This window comes from Phycodurus eques, chromosome 19, assembly GCF_024500275.1.
Source record: "Phycodurus eques isolate BA_2022a chromosome 19, UOR_Pequ_1.1, whole genome shotgun sequence".
Lineage (NCBI taxonomy): Eukaryota > Metazoa > Chordata > Actinopteri > Syngnathiformes > Syngnathidae > Phycodurus > Phycodurus eques.
In genome coordinates, this window is record NC_084543.1 from 13,008,526 (window position 1) to 13,027,491 (window position 18,966).

The 18,966-nt window shown below is 40.8% G+C and overlaps 1 protein-coding gene across 4 annotated transcripts in view; it reads right to left on the reverse strand.

The window, feature by feature from the left end:
* Positions 1-12,339: 12,339 nt before the first annotated feature.
* mrtfba (myocardin related transcription factor Ba) overlaps positions 12,340-18,966 on the reverse strand; it is a 31,317-nt gene continuing 24,690 nt past the window's right edge. For 3 of the 4 annotated variants that reach the window (XM_061705751.1, XM_061705752.1, XM_061705750.1), the window contains 5 exons: positions 18,655-18,777; positions 18,390-18,536; positions 17,030-17,164; positions 16,872-16,932; positions 12,340-16,091 (listed from right to left, as the gene is read on the reverse strand). In XM_061705751.1, the coding sequence (XP_061561735.1) occupies positions 15,577-16,091; positions 16,872-16,932; positions 17,030-17,164; positions 18,390-18,536; positions 18,655-18,777 (981 nt within the window). In that variant the 3' untranslated portion in view covers positions 12,340-15,576. The remainder of the gene's footprint in view (positions 16,092-16,871; positions 16,933-17,029; positions 17,165-18,389; positions 18,537-18,654; positions 18,778-18,966) is intronic. The other variant, XM_061705753.1, reaches the window with a different exon arrangement.

Sequence of the window (18,966 nt, forward strand, 5' to 3'; positions counted from 1 at the left end):
GAGAACTTTGTGAATATATAGGTCATTTGGACACTATAAGTAAGAATTGTTCACTATCTGCTGCTTGCTGTGAAATTTGCTGCCACCATCTAGCGCTTGTAACTTAACATTTTACCTCGCAAGACCAAATAATTGCCAGAGCGACAGCGCGTATCTCTAAAAACGGTGAGTTCTAAGTGGGGGTACAACTGTAAATACCTTCACACAGTTAGCTTGAAATGCTTGTGTCCCCAATAAAAATGGCTTTTATTCAATGTGAAACAACAGAAATAAAGCCAGCACACCCTCTTTCAAAGTAACTCCACCTCCCTCCTGACAAGGGGAGATTGGAATGCATTAAATAATAACATTTCCAAATGTGAAGCCTCGCAAAAGTGTCCAACAATAAAATACATTTACAGGTGAATGAGCAGCTTGTTACACTGCAGGGTATCACCGCCCCAACGATTCACACACACACACACACACGCACACACACACACTTCCTTTCCCAGTTGATGAAGGCAGCTGTTCTTTTGTAACCGAGTGGAACAACGGCCGATCTCCAAAACATTGACTTACTGTACGTGTGAGTCAGTATGCACTTATAGCTATTCTGCTTTGCATCAAACCCATTTTTTTGCACTGATATCATCTGCGAGGCAGATCTACGCTCGGAGCAAGTATGAAACATTTATGATCCCCGCAAGGGGAATTTGTCCATTTGAGAGCAAGCAGAGAAACAGCAAATAGGTTGTACAAAACATGAAATGAACACTTAACACAAAATAGACCTGATGTGTACATACTGCACAATCACACACACAGTTATGGGATTAATAAATTCAGTGTCCATGCTGCTATGTAATACGTTGTCGATTGTGCACACATGCAGCAGTTTATTTTGGCCTCTAAACTTGATTGCAATTGGTCCATATTACAGGAAGTTGCAATAGAACATTTTCAGTCCTCTACCACTACTATTTACCTCCACTAATTAGATCATAATTTCCCTAATTTGCATTTACACTTCATGTCCAAGTGCTCACTTCTGATATCATGCCTATATCATTTATTCACATGAATGTTTCTTTCAAGTGACACATATCCGATATGACTGTTTACATTTACGGAACACAAGAAACAGTCAAGCATGCACAGATGCAAAAATTAGAATTTCGTTTTTAAGCGCGATCATCTTATTGATTTCTTATCATTTTGACTGATATTCAATGCGAGATAGCTCGCATTGAATATCAATATCAGAATATCACCAAGCAAGAATGTCACATAGAAGCACATCAGGAACGCTGATTCAGGGTGTGGTTCAGGTCAATAGCGGAGCCCTATGGCAGGACACTGGCACAAAGCACCTGTAGAAATATTGAATTGTCTACCATGTAATTTTGTTTTACACGAAATGTCTTGCTGCCGAAGACGACCGTTTCAGGTGTTTAAGCTTCATTAGCGTTATGCGTAGTTGTCGTAGTTATCATTGCGCACACAGGAAGTCCCGACAAAATTGTTCTCCAGTTTGGTCACGTGACATTCGGCATTTTAAAGCCCGTTGCGTCATTCATTTGCATCATTGGTGCGCAGTAAGCCATTAAACGGCTCTTTCGAAATATAAGAATATTACATGGAATTACTCTATTGTAAAAACATTTATAAATTGTGTAATCGGGTGGAAAACAAAGACAATTTTTTCCAAATGATGAAGCTAGAATAAAACCCATTTTACCCAAATTGTTTGGTTAAATCCAGTACATAACAAGGAATCAGAAAATGTAGCTTCCGTGCGTTATATTGCAATTTTTCTATAGTATTGGTTTCTCTAATGACGACGTCACAGTGATGGTATTAAGTTGGATAAAGTCACGTAAATCCCTACTGAAATCCCAGGTAACCAAATGCATGGCCCGCCACTGCCATAATGACAGCAGTGTATTCATATTTTGGTAAGAAATATCGGAATCGAAACCGAGTGCGCTGTGTCGACAGATGGCGACCCGACTGTGAGCGTAACATGTGGTATGGAGAGATAATGTGCGCGTGCGAGCTGAATGAGATGCACATGTGGTCTTTCATAGTGCTGATCCCGCATGCTGGCACAGTGCCTGACATCCTCTCGCTCGTCCTGTTTTTGCCCCCCACCCCCACCCCCACCCCCCTTTCCCTCACTACGGTGGCGCAATGATCGCAGCTGTCCATCCATCCAAAAAGACAAAAGAAACTGTCTCAGTTTGATGACATCATTGCTCTCTCAAGCATGCTAGACATCATAGATCAGATTCGCCTCTTGGAAATCTCAAGGACAGGAGGTGGACATAACAATGTGATACATCAAGCACACGTCATATCGGTCATTTTCATATAATTGGATCAATAATGGTAAAGAGATCCCCACTGAATTTCCTTTTGAAAATCGACAAACTTTCCCAATATGATTTGAATTACTGCCCGTTGTTGTCATTGAAACAGTAATAATAGTTTCTAAGAAAAAAGTCCAACCTTTTATGCCAAAATATCTTCACCGTTATGTGTCCCAAATGAGGTGTCATGATTTTTCTCCTATTGCTTAATATGCCTTTTCCAGGAAACATAACGCAAATGCCGCTTAGTGTCTTCAGAGTTCCTTTTTATGGGGGTCATTTTACAAACATTCCTTCTTTGCCATTCAAGTTGTCTTTACCGTTAATGCCACTAGAGAGAACCTCATTATATTGCTGCAATACACCAGCGGGATCTGTGAGCTGAAGTGCCAGGATGAGGCAGCCGTGATCATTTCTGCATTTATTTGTAAATGGTGAAAATCACAAAATCTGCCCCAAAAAATTGCTAAATGGGATTTTGTGTGCGTGTGTGTGTATCGTTATCGATGAGCCGCATATTGTGTGGTGAGCGTCCACAATCATCCCTCTTACGATCAATGACATCACCAACTAGATGTGATGTGTGACGGCAGTATGTTCCACAAGATGATGTCATAATTTTAAAGGCAGGAGACAAACTAAACACGCTAATCCGCGCTTGACGCCGACGCCTGGCCTGAGCCACAACCGGATGTCGTCACAGCGGACGGCAAGAGCGCGTTCAAGTAATCCTCGGCTACTCTTCCACTGTACGGACGGCTCATCACAGATTGACCTACATCGAGTGCATTTACGATACCGTGACACTCCAAAGAGCCGCTTCCTCTGATAGGCCTTAAGATAGGAGTTACGTAACGGCGTCTCGCTGGCTCCACATAAGCAAACTGGTCATTATCTGGCTGCTTATCTGTTGCCGTGGTTATTTGTCATTTCAACTTTATTGTATTTGCAGTGATGATTTACTGCGTTTGATTCGATTTGAAACCGTCTATTTGCAAGAGGCAAACAGGCATCGGCCTAGTTGTACGTACAATATACACGTATGCTTGTTATACTTCGTTAGGTAAAATTGAGCAATTTAATGACATTCGATACAATAGCTGCATCGAAAATGATGCCTTTAAATAGATCGTTTCATTTCCGTTTCTGATAGACACTCACCTGAGAGGGATTAAATAATATTCTCATTTATTATATTATACATACTTATTTTTAATACCCTAATATGTTTAATTTATTATATTTACAATGATATCACAAAAGGGAGTAGGCTACAACCCGAAGATTGTTTGTAAATATTTGATTACATCTTTGAATGGGACAACACCGAAGAAATGACACTTTGCTACAAAGGTAAAGTAGTCAGTGTAGAGCTTGCACAGCAGTGCAAAATTACTGTCCTTACCTTCAAAATAACTCAACACTCAGCCATTAATGTCTAAACCGCTGGCAACAAAAGTGAGCACACCCCGAAGTGAAACTGGGATACAATATATGTTATATTCAGTTATTTGAGATAGTGTGTTATTACATATAACGGTGGTTGTAGTTTTCAAAACCTCATCATACTGAGAGTTGTTTCCAATATTTTAAGTTTTGAATCTATATTAGTTAACATAGCAGGAGTAGCAGTCATTTTGAATATCTCCCTTGTGATTTGACAAAAATAAAGTTAAATACAATATGGACACATAATGACAATTTGTTGCATTTGTGCCTCTGAGGTGTTTTAAAAAAACACATTTGGCATGTTTAAATTATGCAAATGATGTGCAAACTACATTAGAGCAGTGTAATTTGTGCAATGGGCAACATACCGAATCTCGAAATGGAGTACATATTGTGTACAGTAAATGTATGTGTAGACAGTTGGAAAAAATACCATTTAAGTTTTTCTTGTGTATTAAAGATACTAAATAGTTAAGTTAATGATGCTGTGCTTATAGTATGTATTTGGAGCTTTGTGTTAACTTATTGCTTGTTTGCATGGACTATTGTAGAGAACTGACCTTATGCTGGTAGAATTTGAGTGGGACGGTATCACTATACTGGTTTCTTTATCCTGTATTGGTTGATTTTATATATTGTACATAGCAATCAGAAAATTGCTATTACTGCACACTATACAATGAATCCCCAAATAGGTGCCTCCAACACTCTAATGGATGCCATGCCTCAAAAAGGCTGTCAACATTATCAAATAAACAACATAAATGCTTTTTTTTCTACAGCCTAATTTGGTTAGCTTTTATTGGAAAAAATATGTTAATGTGGTTAACCTTTTTTTCTTTTTTACTTCATTTGAATCCTTTAAAACAATTAATTGGCTCAGTCCGAACAGTTTTTATTTTTATTTTTTTAAATAAACATTAACAGTCTGTACACAATGAATGCCATGGTAAGACTGATCAGATTTATATTTGGCTTTTATCTCCTTTTAGGAGAGATCTTACAGTAAATAGTGCCACTCCAACCATAGACAAGCATTTGTACAAATGAAGCGCTCTTATCCAAAACGCTGTAAATCCATTTGCTTTAAAATATGATATTAATTCACGCAGATCCCTTGAATTTTATGAACAAACAAATATTGGCCCAGTCTGAACGTATTTAATAAAAGTAAAGCCTGTACACAATGAATGGCACAGCGATGACGTGCATTTTGGCTTTCATCTTGTTTTGTAAGAGTTGTTCAAAGGATTACACTGGTATGGGGATGTTCAATACCAATTTTTTCAGACTGTTACCAGTACCAGTTCACTCATGAGTACTCACTGATACTGATACCATAAGTACTTTTGATACATAAAATATCACTTCACACGAAGACAAATAATTGCTAACACGTAAAGAATTACTTAGTCGATGTCGTATTATTTTGCCCTCATTCACTGCCAGCCCTCCCAGTTAACATGGATATTTGACTTCTAAAGCCGTCAATGGCAGCGAGTATCGGTGGCTGATCTCGGCAGCCTTCACAAGTACCTAATACCTTGAAATAAGGCTGGCATCAGCCCAATACCGATACCTGGTATCGGTACTCGCCCATCCCTACACTGGCACTCACTGCAGTAAATTCTGTAGTCCCACTCCAACTTATTGGTACAAATCAAGGCATGTGCTCAAATAGACACCTTCTTCCAATACATGCCTTGTACTCTATGCAGTAAATAAACTGCCCCTTGGCCACTATTTGAGGCAATACGGTATACATCGCGTACATATAAGACTATTGCACTTTACTGAAGACTTGGGATGGGTGAGTACCGATACCAGGTATCGGTATCGGGCCGATAGCTGCCTGTTGTTTTTCTACCCTGTTGGGTACTCGTGAAGGCTGCCGATACCAGCCGGCGATACTTTCGTGACACGTTGGCGAATCATCATGTACGTCAGGAATAAAGAATGATCTTTCTTCACAATTGTGTCATTGTGTTAATTGAAATGTTATGTAACAAAAGTGCTAGTGAGACCGGTACTTGGTATCGTTGAGTACTCAAGAGATACTTACTGATACTTGTACTGTTATCCATCTGAAAATAAGTGGTATTGAACATCCCTATGTCAGACGCTTATAGATGTTTACAATAAGAACATCATGTTGGGCGCTTTGCATGATGTTTTATCCTGGACGTCGCTATATAAGTTAAGCAAAATATTAGAAACGCATCCCAGCATGACGGAATGATTTGCGATTCATCCCTTCCATTGGATCACATTAGATTGTGGAAATGTACCTATGCCTCACGTTTCCTTGGTTCCGGTGCATTTGGAACTAGAAGCTATTGGAGCAAAGATTCACTTTCAATGAACACAAGCTGAGAAGGAACATTTGCAGTTGAATTATGAAAGTCATTAGGCAAGGCAGGCTGTGTTGAGCCCCCCCCCCCTTTCCCGTGTGACTAATACCCCGACAGGTGGCACACACGCGTGTTTTATTGTTATTTGATCTCAGCTGATATCTCACACTCATAACAAGTGAGAAATGGGGTCTTAGTGCAAGAGCAAACTGCATGGAGGAAATGGATTGCTTATATCCATTCGTCCTTTTTCCAGACTATCCCAGTTGACCGCAGCACGGACTGGCCTCCAGTCAATCACAGCACAGCGCATAGACACAGACAACCATTCACGCTCACATTACACTGTCACTGAGTGGGAACCCAAAGACACTGAAAGCGTGAAAGTCAGGAAACTGAACCACTAGACCATCAGTGGCTGGGAAATAAGGTTAATACATACAAGCACCGATGGATGGATGCTGGCTGGATGGAATGATGGATGGCTTGTTGGATCTTCTTCCCCTGCAGGATCGGTGATGTCATCCATGTAAACTGAGGACACCGAAGGCCTCTTCTCCTGGTTTTAGTGTGCCACGATGACATCTAGTGGTCGCAAAACACACACACACGCACACACGTTGGGGTTTTTTTTTTTCATCTGGGGTGGGAACTAGAAATGTGAATCCGCAGTAAAGCATGAAGAATCCTGCAGTCTTTTGGGTTCGTGACATCAACATGATGACAGTGACCCGACAACCTGCAAGCACCATAGGAACAAGGCAACACAAAGCTTTAAGGATGTCATCACCAAAGCGTCGCACGGCGTCAAAACATAAAGGTGGCTCAATGAGGTCACAAGGTAAGGCTTCATGAGGTTTGACCATGTAACTGCAGTGTGTTAACCTTTACATACCCTTTGGTTTTGACATCGGACAGCAATAAAGATACCTTAGATGTCAGAATTTGATGACCTTTTCTAAAGTGGCCCAAAATACACAAACATTTTAATATTTTCCAAATGTCATTCTTTTGTACAGGTGCTACCAAGACGTTTGACCCGTGTCTGGTCGTACAAGTGTGTCAAACCAAGGAAAATGGAGGGAATCTTGAAACTGTTAAACCTTACATGCCGTAAAGGCCTCTATTTTGTATGAGACAAAGGTAACAGAGTTGAAGAGTGAACTTTAAAGAGTCCCAAGAACTGTCTTGTGTTTCCACCCCATTTCCCCGTTCCCTCGGAAACATGCTCCTGTTGGTCTACGGAGGGTCATGGGGTAACTTCAAAACAGTAAATGAGTCCAAGTCATATGCATGTGTATTTTTACGGCGTTCGCAGAGGAGACACAAACAGTCCCGAGAACCGTCTGTGCCCCGAGAACTGTCTGTGCAACCACCGCATTTGTGTAGGTTCCAACGGAAACAGGCAGCTGGTGGTCTTTGAAGGGCCATGGGGGAATCCCGAAGCAGTGGAAGATAAGAATGGCCACTCATCATAAACGTAAGGAAAGAACAGCAGTCATATACCGAGGTCAGAGGCTGCCTTGACGCAGGCACGAAATCTGCAGCTGCAATGTAGCAAATCAAAACACACTTTCGCTTTTCTCTGAAACATTCATTAAGGATTAATCATTCATTCTCTACTGTCAGTTAAGCGATATTGAAAAGCCTTGCAGTTCATAATTTCATATACGATATTCCCTAACCCTATATCATCCCGGTTGAACTATTGTGGATTCAGTGCGTTGCAAATTCTTTTTTGCCTGATTTTTTTATTTGTGGTAAAACAAATACTTCCTAGCCTGAAACATTACATTGTTAAAACAAAAAAAAAAGAAGACAAATTCATTGAACATATTACAAGGAATAAAACATGCATGTACAGTACTACTTTGCCTTACTGTAGGTTTAAGAGTTTAAAAGGTGTTTTAAGAGTATAAAAAGTGCTTGTAAGAGTATGGTAGCGGTTAATTGGATTGTTGGGGAAGATTAATAAGCATCTGGGGAGGATCATATAGCTTTAAAATATTTGTAATCCAAAAAACGTGGCCGCTACCTCACGGATTTCACTTGTTGCAGTACTGTAGACAATCATTATGGGGATAATCTTGGCCCGTGTAATAGAGGTTAATAGAGGTTACGCTTAACCGTCATACAACTGCTTTATAACCGAAACACCATTATTTTAAAATATTGATCACACATTTTCTCATACTTTCAACAATAGCGTTTCATGGTTTTAACACATAGTTGTTTTTATTTTTTATTTTTTTGTACAGCACAGCACATTCCAATGGACAATCTTGAATTAAATTGAATATTGAGGGGAACATTTGTCTTAGAAACCAGACAACTAGCAACCCTTTGTTGCTCAGTTACTTTTTTTTGTTGTCAATGTCTTTATGTCTCCAAAGTGTCTGTTGTCGTACTAGAGCGGCTCCAACTACCGGAGACAAATGCCTTGTGTGTTTTTTTGGACATACTTGGCAAATAAAGATGATTCTGATTCTGATGCCTTTGCACTTATACAATGTATCCTTTGGTAATTATAATATTATATAATATTGTCTTTTCGTGCAAGGATAAGAAAGCAGACCTTGTCCCTCTCACTTTGCTGTGAGACAAAGGAAGATGTCTGTGGTTGAGGGTCCCAGTTGCATGAGGCAGATGATAACTGCCCGTTCATATGTGCGTATATAATTTTTCCGAAGGGAGAAATAGGCAGGCAGTTCTGAAACGAGCCAACAGGTTGCATTTGAGCGTTGTCCCTGTTTGCAAGTATTTATTAAATTCTATCTCTCATTTGTCTACTAAAGAGTTAACATTTCTGCCTGACAACTTACTTTTTAATGGCTTTTATACAGATAGTTAGGTTCTCTAAGTGCCTGGCCAGCCATCAAGTGCAAACTTAAACCAAGTCAATCTTTTCTTATCTGCCTATTTCTGAAAATGTGTTCAGTTTTGTAACAACTGTCCTCAACCTCACGTCAAATGGGAGTCAGCACACAACTGCCACCATTTGAAGACGAGCCCCAAATAAAGGTCAGATGTTTTCATAGGCCTTTCCTGGCATTTTATTTCCAGTTCAAACACCTTGGTTGAACTGGTTCTGGAACAAACAAACAAACAAACAAACAAACAAACAAAACAAAACAAAAAAAAAAATCTCAGCTCTGCACTTCCTGTGTGAAGTCTGCATGTTCTCCTCATGTTTGCATTTTTATTTTATTTCCCCCCTCCAGGTAGGCCGGCTTTAATCCACATTCCAAAAACACATGTCCCACATGGTGTACTCTGCCTCTTGCTCAAAGTCAGCTGGGATGGGCTCCAGCTCACCCACAACCCCAATGAAGATAAGCAGTGGAGAAAATGGATGGACAAGAGCCTCGGTAAAATGTTTGAATACTTTCTGCTCTCTGAATAATTGGCAGAGCTTCTAGAGGAGAGGGTTAGCATTTCAGTAAAAATTTCATCCCTACCAAGAACAAATACTGCCTCCGTGAGTGGCTTTTGGGAGTAGATTCCTTTGAAAACCTGATGCTGGTTTAACGTGGAGAGAAACACATCACAGAGCACCTTCCAACCGGACCGCATCAGTTTTAAGCAATGAGCCTCAAAAGGAGTGCCAAGAAAGAAGAAAGCAGAGAGTTTCTTGGGAAAACACGGGAAACAGGAGAGGACGTCGCGATGAAGTCATCCTGACCAAGATGCAACGAGGTCGTTGCGGTCTTTAGGAAGTTGTTAGCAAATTATAGGAAAACATGCACTCGGTTTAGGTTCATGGGCACTTTGTTCTTGAGGCTGAAGGACGACAACTGATTTAAAGACTTACCAAGGACACTTTTTCCTTTCATTTTTTTTATTTTTTTTTTATTTTGAATGAAGTCACGGTCTTCTTTTGGGATGATTATCAGCCTGGTTTGGAGCTTGTCGGATTACATTGAATTATACTCAAGACTAAGAACAGACACATTGTGGATGATGTTACACTTGGTACCCTAAAACCAGCCCCCCAAAAAACAAACAAAACAAAAATAAGCTGTAAAGTGCTGTACTGTTGTTTTTTTCTAGCAATACTGCCACCGCACAAAAGCCAAAAATTCATTGGTCATGGAGTCTTGTCCTGGTGACAATATAGGAGGATTTGGCATTAAAGATAAAGGAGTGTAACTAGTAGAAAATGCAGGGTTTTTTTGGAGGGCATGGAGTGTATTTGAAAAAAAAAACTAAAAATATTGTGATGGCAAAAAAGTGATCTCACAAGAAAACCACATTCTTTTTAAAGAAAAGTAGTGGGGCAAAAAAGTATTTAGTCAGCCACCAATTGTACAAGTTCTCCCACTTAAAAAGATGAGAGGCTTGTCATTTTCATCATAGGTATACCTCACCTATGACAGACAAAATGAGGGGAAAAAATAAATAAAAATCCAGAAAATCACATCTGATTTTGAAAGAATTTATGAGCAAATAATGGTGGAAAATAAGTATTTGGTCAAAAATAAAAGTTCATCTCAATACTTTGTTAGATACCCTTTGTTGGCAATGACAGAGGTCAAACGTATTCACAAGGTTTTGACACACTGTTGTTGGTATTTTGGCCCATTCCTCCATGCAGATCTCCTCTACAGCAGCGATGCTTTGGGCTGTTGCTGGGCAACATAGACTTTCAACGCTCTCCAAAGATTTTATGTGGGGTTGAGATCTGGAGACTGGCTAGGCCACTCCAGGACCTTGAAATGCTTCTTACGTTGCTCGGGCGATGTGTTTGGGATGATTGTCATGCTGAAAGACCCAGCCACGTTTCATCTTCAATGTCCTTGCTGATGGAGGAGGTTTTCATTCAAAATCTCACGATACATGGCCCCATTCATTCTTTCCTTTACATGGATCAGTCGTCCTGGTCCCGTTACAGAAAAACAGCCCCAAAGCATGATGTTTCCACCCCCATGCTTCACAGTAGGTATGGTGTTCTTTGGATGCAACTCAGCATTCTTTCTCTTCAACACGACAAGTTGGGTTTTTTACCAAAAAGTTCTATTTTGGTTTCATCTGACCATATGACAGTGTCCCAATCCTCTTCTGGATCATCTAAATGCTCTCTCGCAAACTTCAGACGGGCCTGGACATGAACTGGCTTAAGCAGGGGGACACATCTGGCACTGCAGGATTTGACTCCCTGGCGGCGTAGTGTGTTACTGATGGTAACCTTTGTTACATTGGTCCCAGCTCTGTGCAGGTCATTCACTAGGTCCCCCCCATCCGGTTCTGGGATTTTTTGCTCACAGTTCTTGTGATCCTTTTGACCCCACGCGGTGAGATCTTGTGTGGAGCCCCAGATCAAGGGAGATTATCAGTGGTCTTGTATGTCTTCCATTTTCTAATAATTGCTCCCACAGTTGATTTCTTCACACCAAGCTGCTTACCTATTGCAGATTCGGTCTTCCCAGGCTGGTGCAGGTCTACAATTTTGTTTCTGGTGTCCTTCGACAAGCTCTTTGGTCTTGGCCATACTGGAGTTTGGAGTGTGACTGTTTGAGGTTGTGGACAGGTGTCTTTTTATACTGATAACGGTGTTCAAACAGGTGGCATTAATACAGGTAACGAGTGGAGGACAGAGAAGCCTCTTAAAGAAGAAGTTACAGGTCTGTGAGATCCAGAAATCTTGCTCGTTTGTAGGTGACCAAATACTTATTTTACAGAGAAATTTACCAATTCATTAAAAATCTGAAAATTTTATTTTCTGGATTTTTGTCCCTCATTTTGTACCTCATAGGTGAGGTAAACCTACGTTAAACATTACAGGTCTCTCTCATCTTAAGTGGGAGAACTTGCACAACTGGTGGCTGACTAAATACTTTTTTGTCCCACTGTATATATTATACATTTCCACACACACACACAAAAATGCCTGAGATCAGCTGCTTATGTCTCGATTTAGAAGTAATCAAAAATCAAAGTCCAAATCAAAACAAAGAGGGTATTTTAGTCATAAAAATATATTCTGGTAATACCGTAATACTACTCGTCTTGTGAGTCTGTAACTATTACTTTTAATTTTTTTTTCAGCACTGACCTTGACCTTAGTAGGATTTAGTACAAAACGTTATGTACAGTTTGAGTTTTTGTGAAGTGCTTCTGATACAGCTTGTGGTTTTTAAGGCAGAACCCAGTTAGTAGAAGGCAACAAACTCCCAGTTGACAACGATCCGTTCATAGTACATCAGATTTTTATTGTCACATAAAAGTCATACAACTTTCTGAGTATTTACAAAATAGAGAGCCCGTGGAAGTCACACATGTATAAAAATATGAATTACATCTATATAAATATGTACATAATGTGCAAAACGTATGGCATACGAACAACAAGAGGCAATGGGAGAAGAGGGACCAAAAGCTACAATGAAGGGATCGGCTGCAGAAGGGCCAGAACCTCACTTGTGCTTAGTTTAACATCCCTTAATGGTTTGCACTTAGCTTGAAAATCTCAAAATGTTAGCGCGGCAATAAACTGTGCAGTCTGTAAGAAGCGTTCTGATATGAAGGGATTTTGAGTGTCGCGTGAGTCTGCATTCAAGTACAGTACATCAAGAAAAGGAGCAGCTGTCATCACTACAGCACGAGCTGTCCTCAACTGGCCAGTGAGAGTCCGATAGCCTGCACAACTGCAGCCGAGAGGTCCGATATGACAAAACATTATATATATATATATATATATATATAATTTTTAAAAAAGCAAACAAAAATAGTTTTACAAAGAGGGGGGAAAAAAACATGTCAAACTGAAAACAAGTGATAAATAAAAAAGTGATAATATATCCTAACGCTTTTTTTTTGGGGGGGGGGGGGGGGGCATAGAGCATTCAAAGTTGACACTATTTAAAGCAAACAGATATTAATATAAAACCAAAAAGGATAACCTAGCCCCGAGGATTTAACGCTCAGTAATGTGGGGAGAGAAAAATACAAGTTGGCCTCACAATACAGAGTTAACACAAGTAGATCGCCACCAAACTGCTTCAACTCATGTTTGTTTGTGCACAGATGTGGAACAAACAGGGTCTAAAGTTGAGTTTGGCTCAAACCTTGTCCAGGTATTGCTGGCTTTTGTGCACTTTCATACATACACACAGACACAGACATGAGGGGGGTGAAGAGAAATGTGACACTCAAATCAATGGCATCATTTAAATCAGCCCAGGCCATCTTAACTGTATTGTGATGTTTAATATTGGTATTTTTTTTATGTATTATTGTTCAATTCTGTGTTGTCACTGCCAGGTTTTGACACTTGTGGAGTTGTACACGTGCAATGTGGGCGGGTTGTTTCATGTCAACGTAAACACCGCCATATCTGATATGTGTCACTTGAAATATACATTAAAAAAAAAAAAAACAGACATTAAATCAGAATTGCGCGCTCAGTATAAATCCAGCCTATAACACAATTCGAATCCTTTGGAATGCTGCAGTTGAAAACCAAGCGTGGCGACGCCCTCTAGTGGTCACGGACGTAAGAACAGAACAAGTGGTACGAGATGAGGGAAAGAAGCAGAATCTAACTGGAACTCCGCACTGAACTGAAGATGTGGACAAGAGCGGCTCGCTATTTTGCATATATGACACAGACAAGGTTTTAAAAATAGCAGAGCCCTCTTTGCTGACACCTCTCAGGGTGTCTGTACATGTTTGGACAACAAGCAGCCAAGAAAAGTCGTTAGAAGCCTTTTGTTACTCATTCGTAAACGATTTGATCGTGGTAGCACGTTTTGTTGACACGAACGAGACTTGAGGACAATCATGCACACGGAGACGGAAAGACAACACACATGCAGAAAGACGGGAAGACGATGCACCGTAGCACATGCAGGACAATGAATAATTGACATTAGTAATGATAATAAAAGACAGCAGCAAAATTGGCTGTCTTCACTCCCACTGTTAATCAATTGTTAATTGAAGTGTTTTTTATATGGTCCATCTATATCACAGATTTTCACCTGTTGCGGGTGGGTCTGGAACGTGTCCCCCGTGAATGTTTTTTTACGCACTCCCTGGCCTACACAGTTAAGAAAAACTGTTTGACTCTGGGACAGACTAAATCACTTGAAATTATTTCCTATGGGAAAATGGTTACAAAATTGTGAGTCAACCAGCGTCACAGAATGGACCGTGTTCAACCTTAGGGGTTCCACTGTATTCTCATTCCTGCAACAATAATAGGTTATCCCAACCTGACGCCACACACACACACACACACACACACATACCCACACAGTGTAGGGATAGGGCAGATATGCAAGTCAACTTCTCCGAATACATTATGGATCACTGATGTGCCGTAAACCACGTAAGCCACACCGACTGAAAGCGCAATTGGTATTTGTTCCCTTTTCCCAATTGTTCGTCACAATAGCTGCCGGCATTACGAGTAAAATCTCTTTTTTTGTCAAATCTGCAGAATACATTCAAAAACAAGAGACCCAACGGCAAATCTCTAAAAGACGATCAGCCTCGTGATCCCGAGCGGCACTGATCACAATCAATGTTGATCGTTTTGGAGCAACTTGTGATATGCGGAGTTCACATTAGCGTAGTTTTGAGGCGACCGACTCCACACCTCTTCGATGCATAGCTCCCGTGTGGTCAGAGAGGAATCCTATGGAAAGCCGCTTGAGCATTTATTCGATATCCTTTCTACTGAAAAAGTCTTACAGTACTTATTTTAAGACAATTTTCAATCATATCCTTGACGTTGAATAAACGCTCATATGACTTTCCATAAAGCCTTTTGAGCATTTATTGAAAAAAATCTTTACTAGTAAGATAACATTAACTCTACTGGTGTGCTGAATTGTCTTATTAGTGAGAACAACGAACATACTACTACTGGGCTTTAAGATGCATATCAAGGATATCGAATAAATGCTCAAACTGCTTTTCATAGCATCCTACCTCCACCGCAATCAGTTCATCAGCGTCATAACAGTGTAACAAGTCACATTTGATAAGTCGGCAAACATGCAGGATGGGTCAGGAAGACTGTCGTTGTGTTAGAACGACCTCATTTTTATACAGCAGCCATCGTTACGGCTGCTGGTTGATAATCCTGCAATGGATACGATGAGCCAGGCCTGGAGATCCTGGAGGACGTATTATGTACAAAAAGTCCTTGCTACCAGATTTCCTTTGGTTCCAAATCCTCTTTACCTCGCTAAACAATCGTGACATCAGACGGCGAAACAGTCGTTATCCCTTACTTCCCCCCTCCAATCATAATACTACAAGTGACATCATTTAAAGATGTACTATCTCCTGCTTGTCATTCCCTGTGAATCACTACACTGCCTGTAAAGTGGTATGGTGGGGTATATTTCGGGATCTCGGTTTTCCTTTAGTGCGCTCCTTCTCAGCTACTTTTCCCCAGCTCTTCTCATATTCATTTGTCAGTCCCAGTGCAGTTGCAGGTCATGTGTGTCCAGGAAGTCTGTCGGGATCCCGAGCGGCGTGAGAGCCCCGCCGGGACCTGGTGGCATGGTGACGTCCAGCCACTCCATGTTGTCCAGCGCTGGATCAGACAGACCCATATTGAAAGAGGAATGCGGGGAGGACGAGTCACAGAAGGACAGGTCAGATGTGTCCATGGGCGAGTAAGGCTGATGGTCCATCAGCTGTGCCTGCAGTTCCTCCATCAGGCCCCGGGTGCGAGGGTCGGATGCCGCCGGTGTGTCGGCCAGCGTCCTCTCCAGAAAGGCCTCCAACTGGTTGTCGGTGGCTAGTGAGGAGAGGTGAGGCAGGCTGGGGTCGATGGCCAGACTCAAGATCGGAGGAGGAGCCACCTGGATCTGAGGAGGGTGTCTGGAGAGGACGGTGTTGACCGGAAGGGTGGTGATGTTGGCAGTGACCGGCTGGGTCTTGATGACAGACACTTCAGGGTTGTGCTGGATAAATGGAGTGATTTCTAAAGAACGGTCAAATGGGGCAAAGGGATTAAACACAGAAAACATTTTAAATGAGGACTTCTTTGAGGCCTTAAGTCGCTAGAGGTACAGGGGTACCTTCCGTTCCAGAAAACCTCCACAACAGACGAATTTCACCAAGTAGCGACTAATTATTTACTTTATTATTGATATTCATTTCATAAATGCAATTCAAATGTGTTACAGGTATTTATTTGTCCACATGAAGTCGCCAACCACACACACTACACAAGCTTTTTAAAAGGCGGGTGTGCTCTGCTTGAGTGACATGAAAGTCAACCTATGCAGATGTGCAAAAGATGGGCAATTCGCTGACTAAACCATTAGGCAATGTATCGCACAGTGACAGTCTCGGTGTTGTAGACAGCCCAGAGCATCATGGTGCTTGCTGCAGCTTCCTAAAATTTCTTTGCGGTGCTCTTTTTAGCTACGGGTTATAGAAAGTGAAGCTAAATGTTGCTCCTTACTTTCCTTTGTTCCATATTGATGTGAGTGGGTGCATTAGCCATACTGTACGTCGGGCTAGGTTGATATATGATATGCTTGTGAATGTTTTTATTTTGTATGACCTTTTCAACTCTAGCAGCAGCACAAAAAAAGACCAAGCAAACAGCTCCTAACTAGAAAAACTCAGGAGTTTTGGCACTCGTAAGTCAAGGTACCACTGTTTTTTTTTTTTTTTTAAACTTCTCACGCCATGCAACTTCATTAATTGCTACTCCCACAAAAGTAAATGAATAACTCACTGAGAGCCTCCTTACCTCCACTCTGTATGAGAATGTCAAACAAGTCATCCATCTGCTGACTTGTTGCTGTGGCAACCTGCAAAGACAAAATATTTTTTGGTGGGGGGGTACTTGACATAGGTTCACGCATGGTGTGAATAGTGTGTGCGTGTTTGTGTGGAGGGGAGTCTAACCTGTGAAACATTGTTAACATGCAAGTTGCGGGTCTGTTTGACAGCCTCCTCATAGCGAGGAGGCTCTCGTGTCTTGGGAGGCTGAGATAGAAGAGACGCAGGCTGGAGGATGAAGGTGGGCTGTGGAGAGGAAGACTTGACGTAAAGAAAAAAACTATTTATAGCATAACCCAATAATAATTATTATTGAAGCTGCAAAAGCGATGAATAGTCACAATCATCAAACTTTTACTTTTTCCTACTCCTTTTCAAAAAGGTAAAATTAAACTTTTTCTTTGTTCTAATCTTGTTTTTCTGCTTTTTTATTTTTTTTTCACGTTAGAATAACGAACTCAATTAAGAAATTCAATTCAAAACGCTCCCCCCAAATTAGATGGCATAGGCAAAACAGCTCTGCAATATAGTGTCCGCCATCTATCTAGGATACTTCTGATTGGGGCTCATTTGGGCGGATTTCCGAGTAGGAGTTTCTCTAAGAAGTATAAAACCTTAGTATACACCCAAAATGGCTGCTTCAAACCAAAAGGTCCTGTTCAACTTCATGCATGGGACATTGAGACTTGAGTCCTGTTATGATGGACATTTCCACCAAATTTTGTGTCGATCATTGAAATCGGTGTCAGGGCTAATTGTTTCTAACTTTACAGGCGGGCCCTACTGAGTGAGTTTTGAGGGGGTGGTGTTTGGAATCTGTAAAATACATGCATTTGGACAGGCCACCAAAAAGGGGGTTGATTTGTCTTTAAAATAAACAAGGGCACTAATAATAACTTGGATTTTCATATCACATTTCATAGAAGCAAAAGAGACTGAGTTAAAGTAAAGAAATACAGTGAACCCAAGTTCGCTATTTGGTAAACATTTTCCGTGGAACCGACAGTATTCTCAGCTATTAATGTACCCTTAATATGGTGCCAAAGTTAATATGAAAGTAGTAATTGGTGTCAAGTAGTGCTAGGAACAAATGAGTGCCAATTCGGATTAATTTGCGAATTGGCTTGAAAAAACTAATCCCGAATCATGCTACTTTTACAGGTTGTGATGGAGACATACAGGCTAGCGTCTTTAACCACAAGTCCATAAATCAAATCATCTGTAAGCCAACTATTTTTAAGAGAAATGTGGTAAGATGAGTTTGAAATATGGACGTTTTTGGGATATTTTGTGGTACAGTATATCTACGGTTTAAACTATTAATGTATGCCAATACGCTTCAATTACTCGCATTTTTTTCCTGTAGTTGAGGCAGGGCTCAGTCCCTTTCTTCCATATTTATAGTAACGCCATAAAGGTATGGAAGTCCTTCATTGCTATCTATTTAAATAATACAAGCAAATAAAAGTTGGATAACTGCAAATACCTTATTGAGCGGCCCATTGCTGACGTGGTTGGGCGAGGCCTGAGGAGAGGCCCTTCTGTCTGGGGAGCTCCTCAGAAAACACTGGGGATTTATCTCGAGCCGAGTGTGGTTCTCCATGTCAGTTGTATTATTGCACATAGTCAAAGTCTGTAAGCATTGTCAAGAACAGCATTTCAACTGGAATGACAAATACTAGATTAAAAAAAAAAAAAAAATTTCCAGAAAGCAATACTTGACGTGCAACTTGTTTTGAGGCGTGTCTAACCTGCAGCAATGAGTTGTGATTGGCTAACTGCTGGTTAGGGGACATCTCCATCTTGGTGCTCTGCAGCTGAGAAATAGAGGCTGGGATGAGGCCTGGATTTGTGGCAGTAGCCTGAAGGACAGGCTGAGATGAAGGGAAAAACAAGTTTAGTTTGGTGCTGTACATTTTTAAGTTTCTTTGCTTAAAAAAGAAAAAGGAAATTACTTGAGTGCTTCCAAAACAAACAACTTATATGTCTGCAATCTGTCACCGATCTACGTGGTACGGTAGCTAAAGGGTGGTTCATCTGTGTGTTGGTCAGGTTAACCGTGT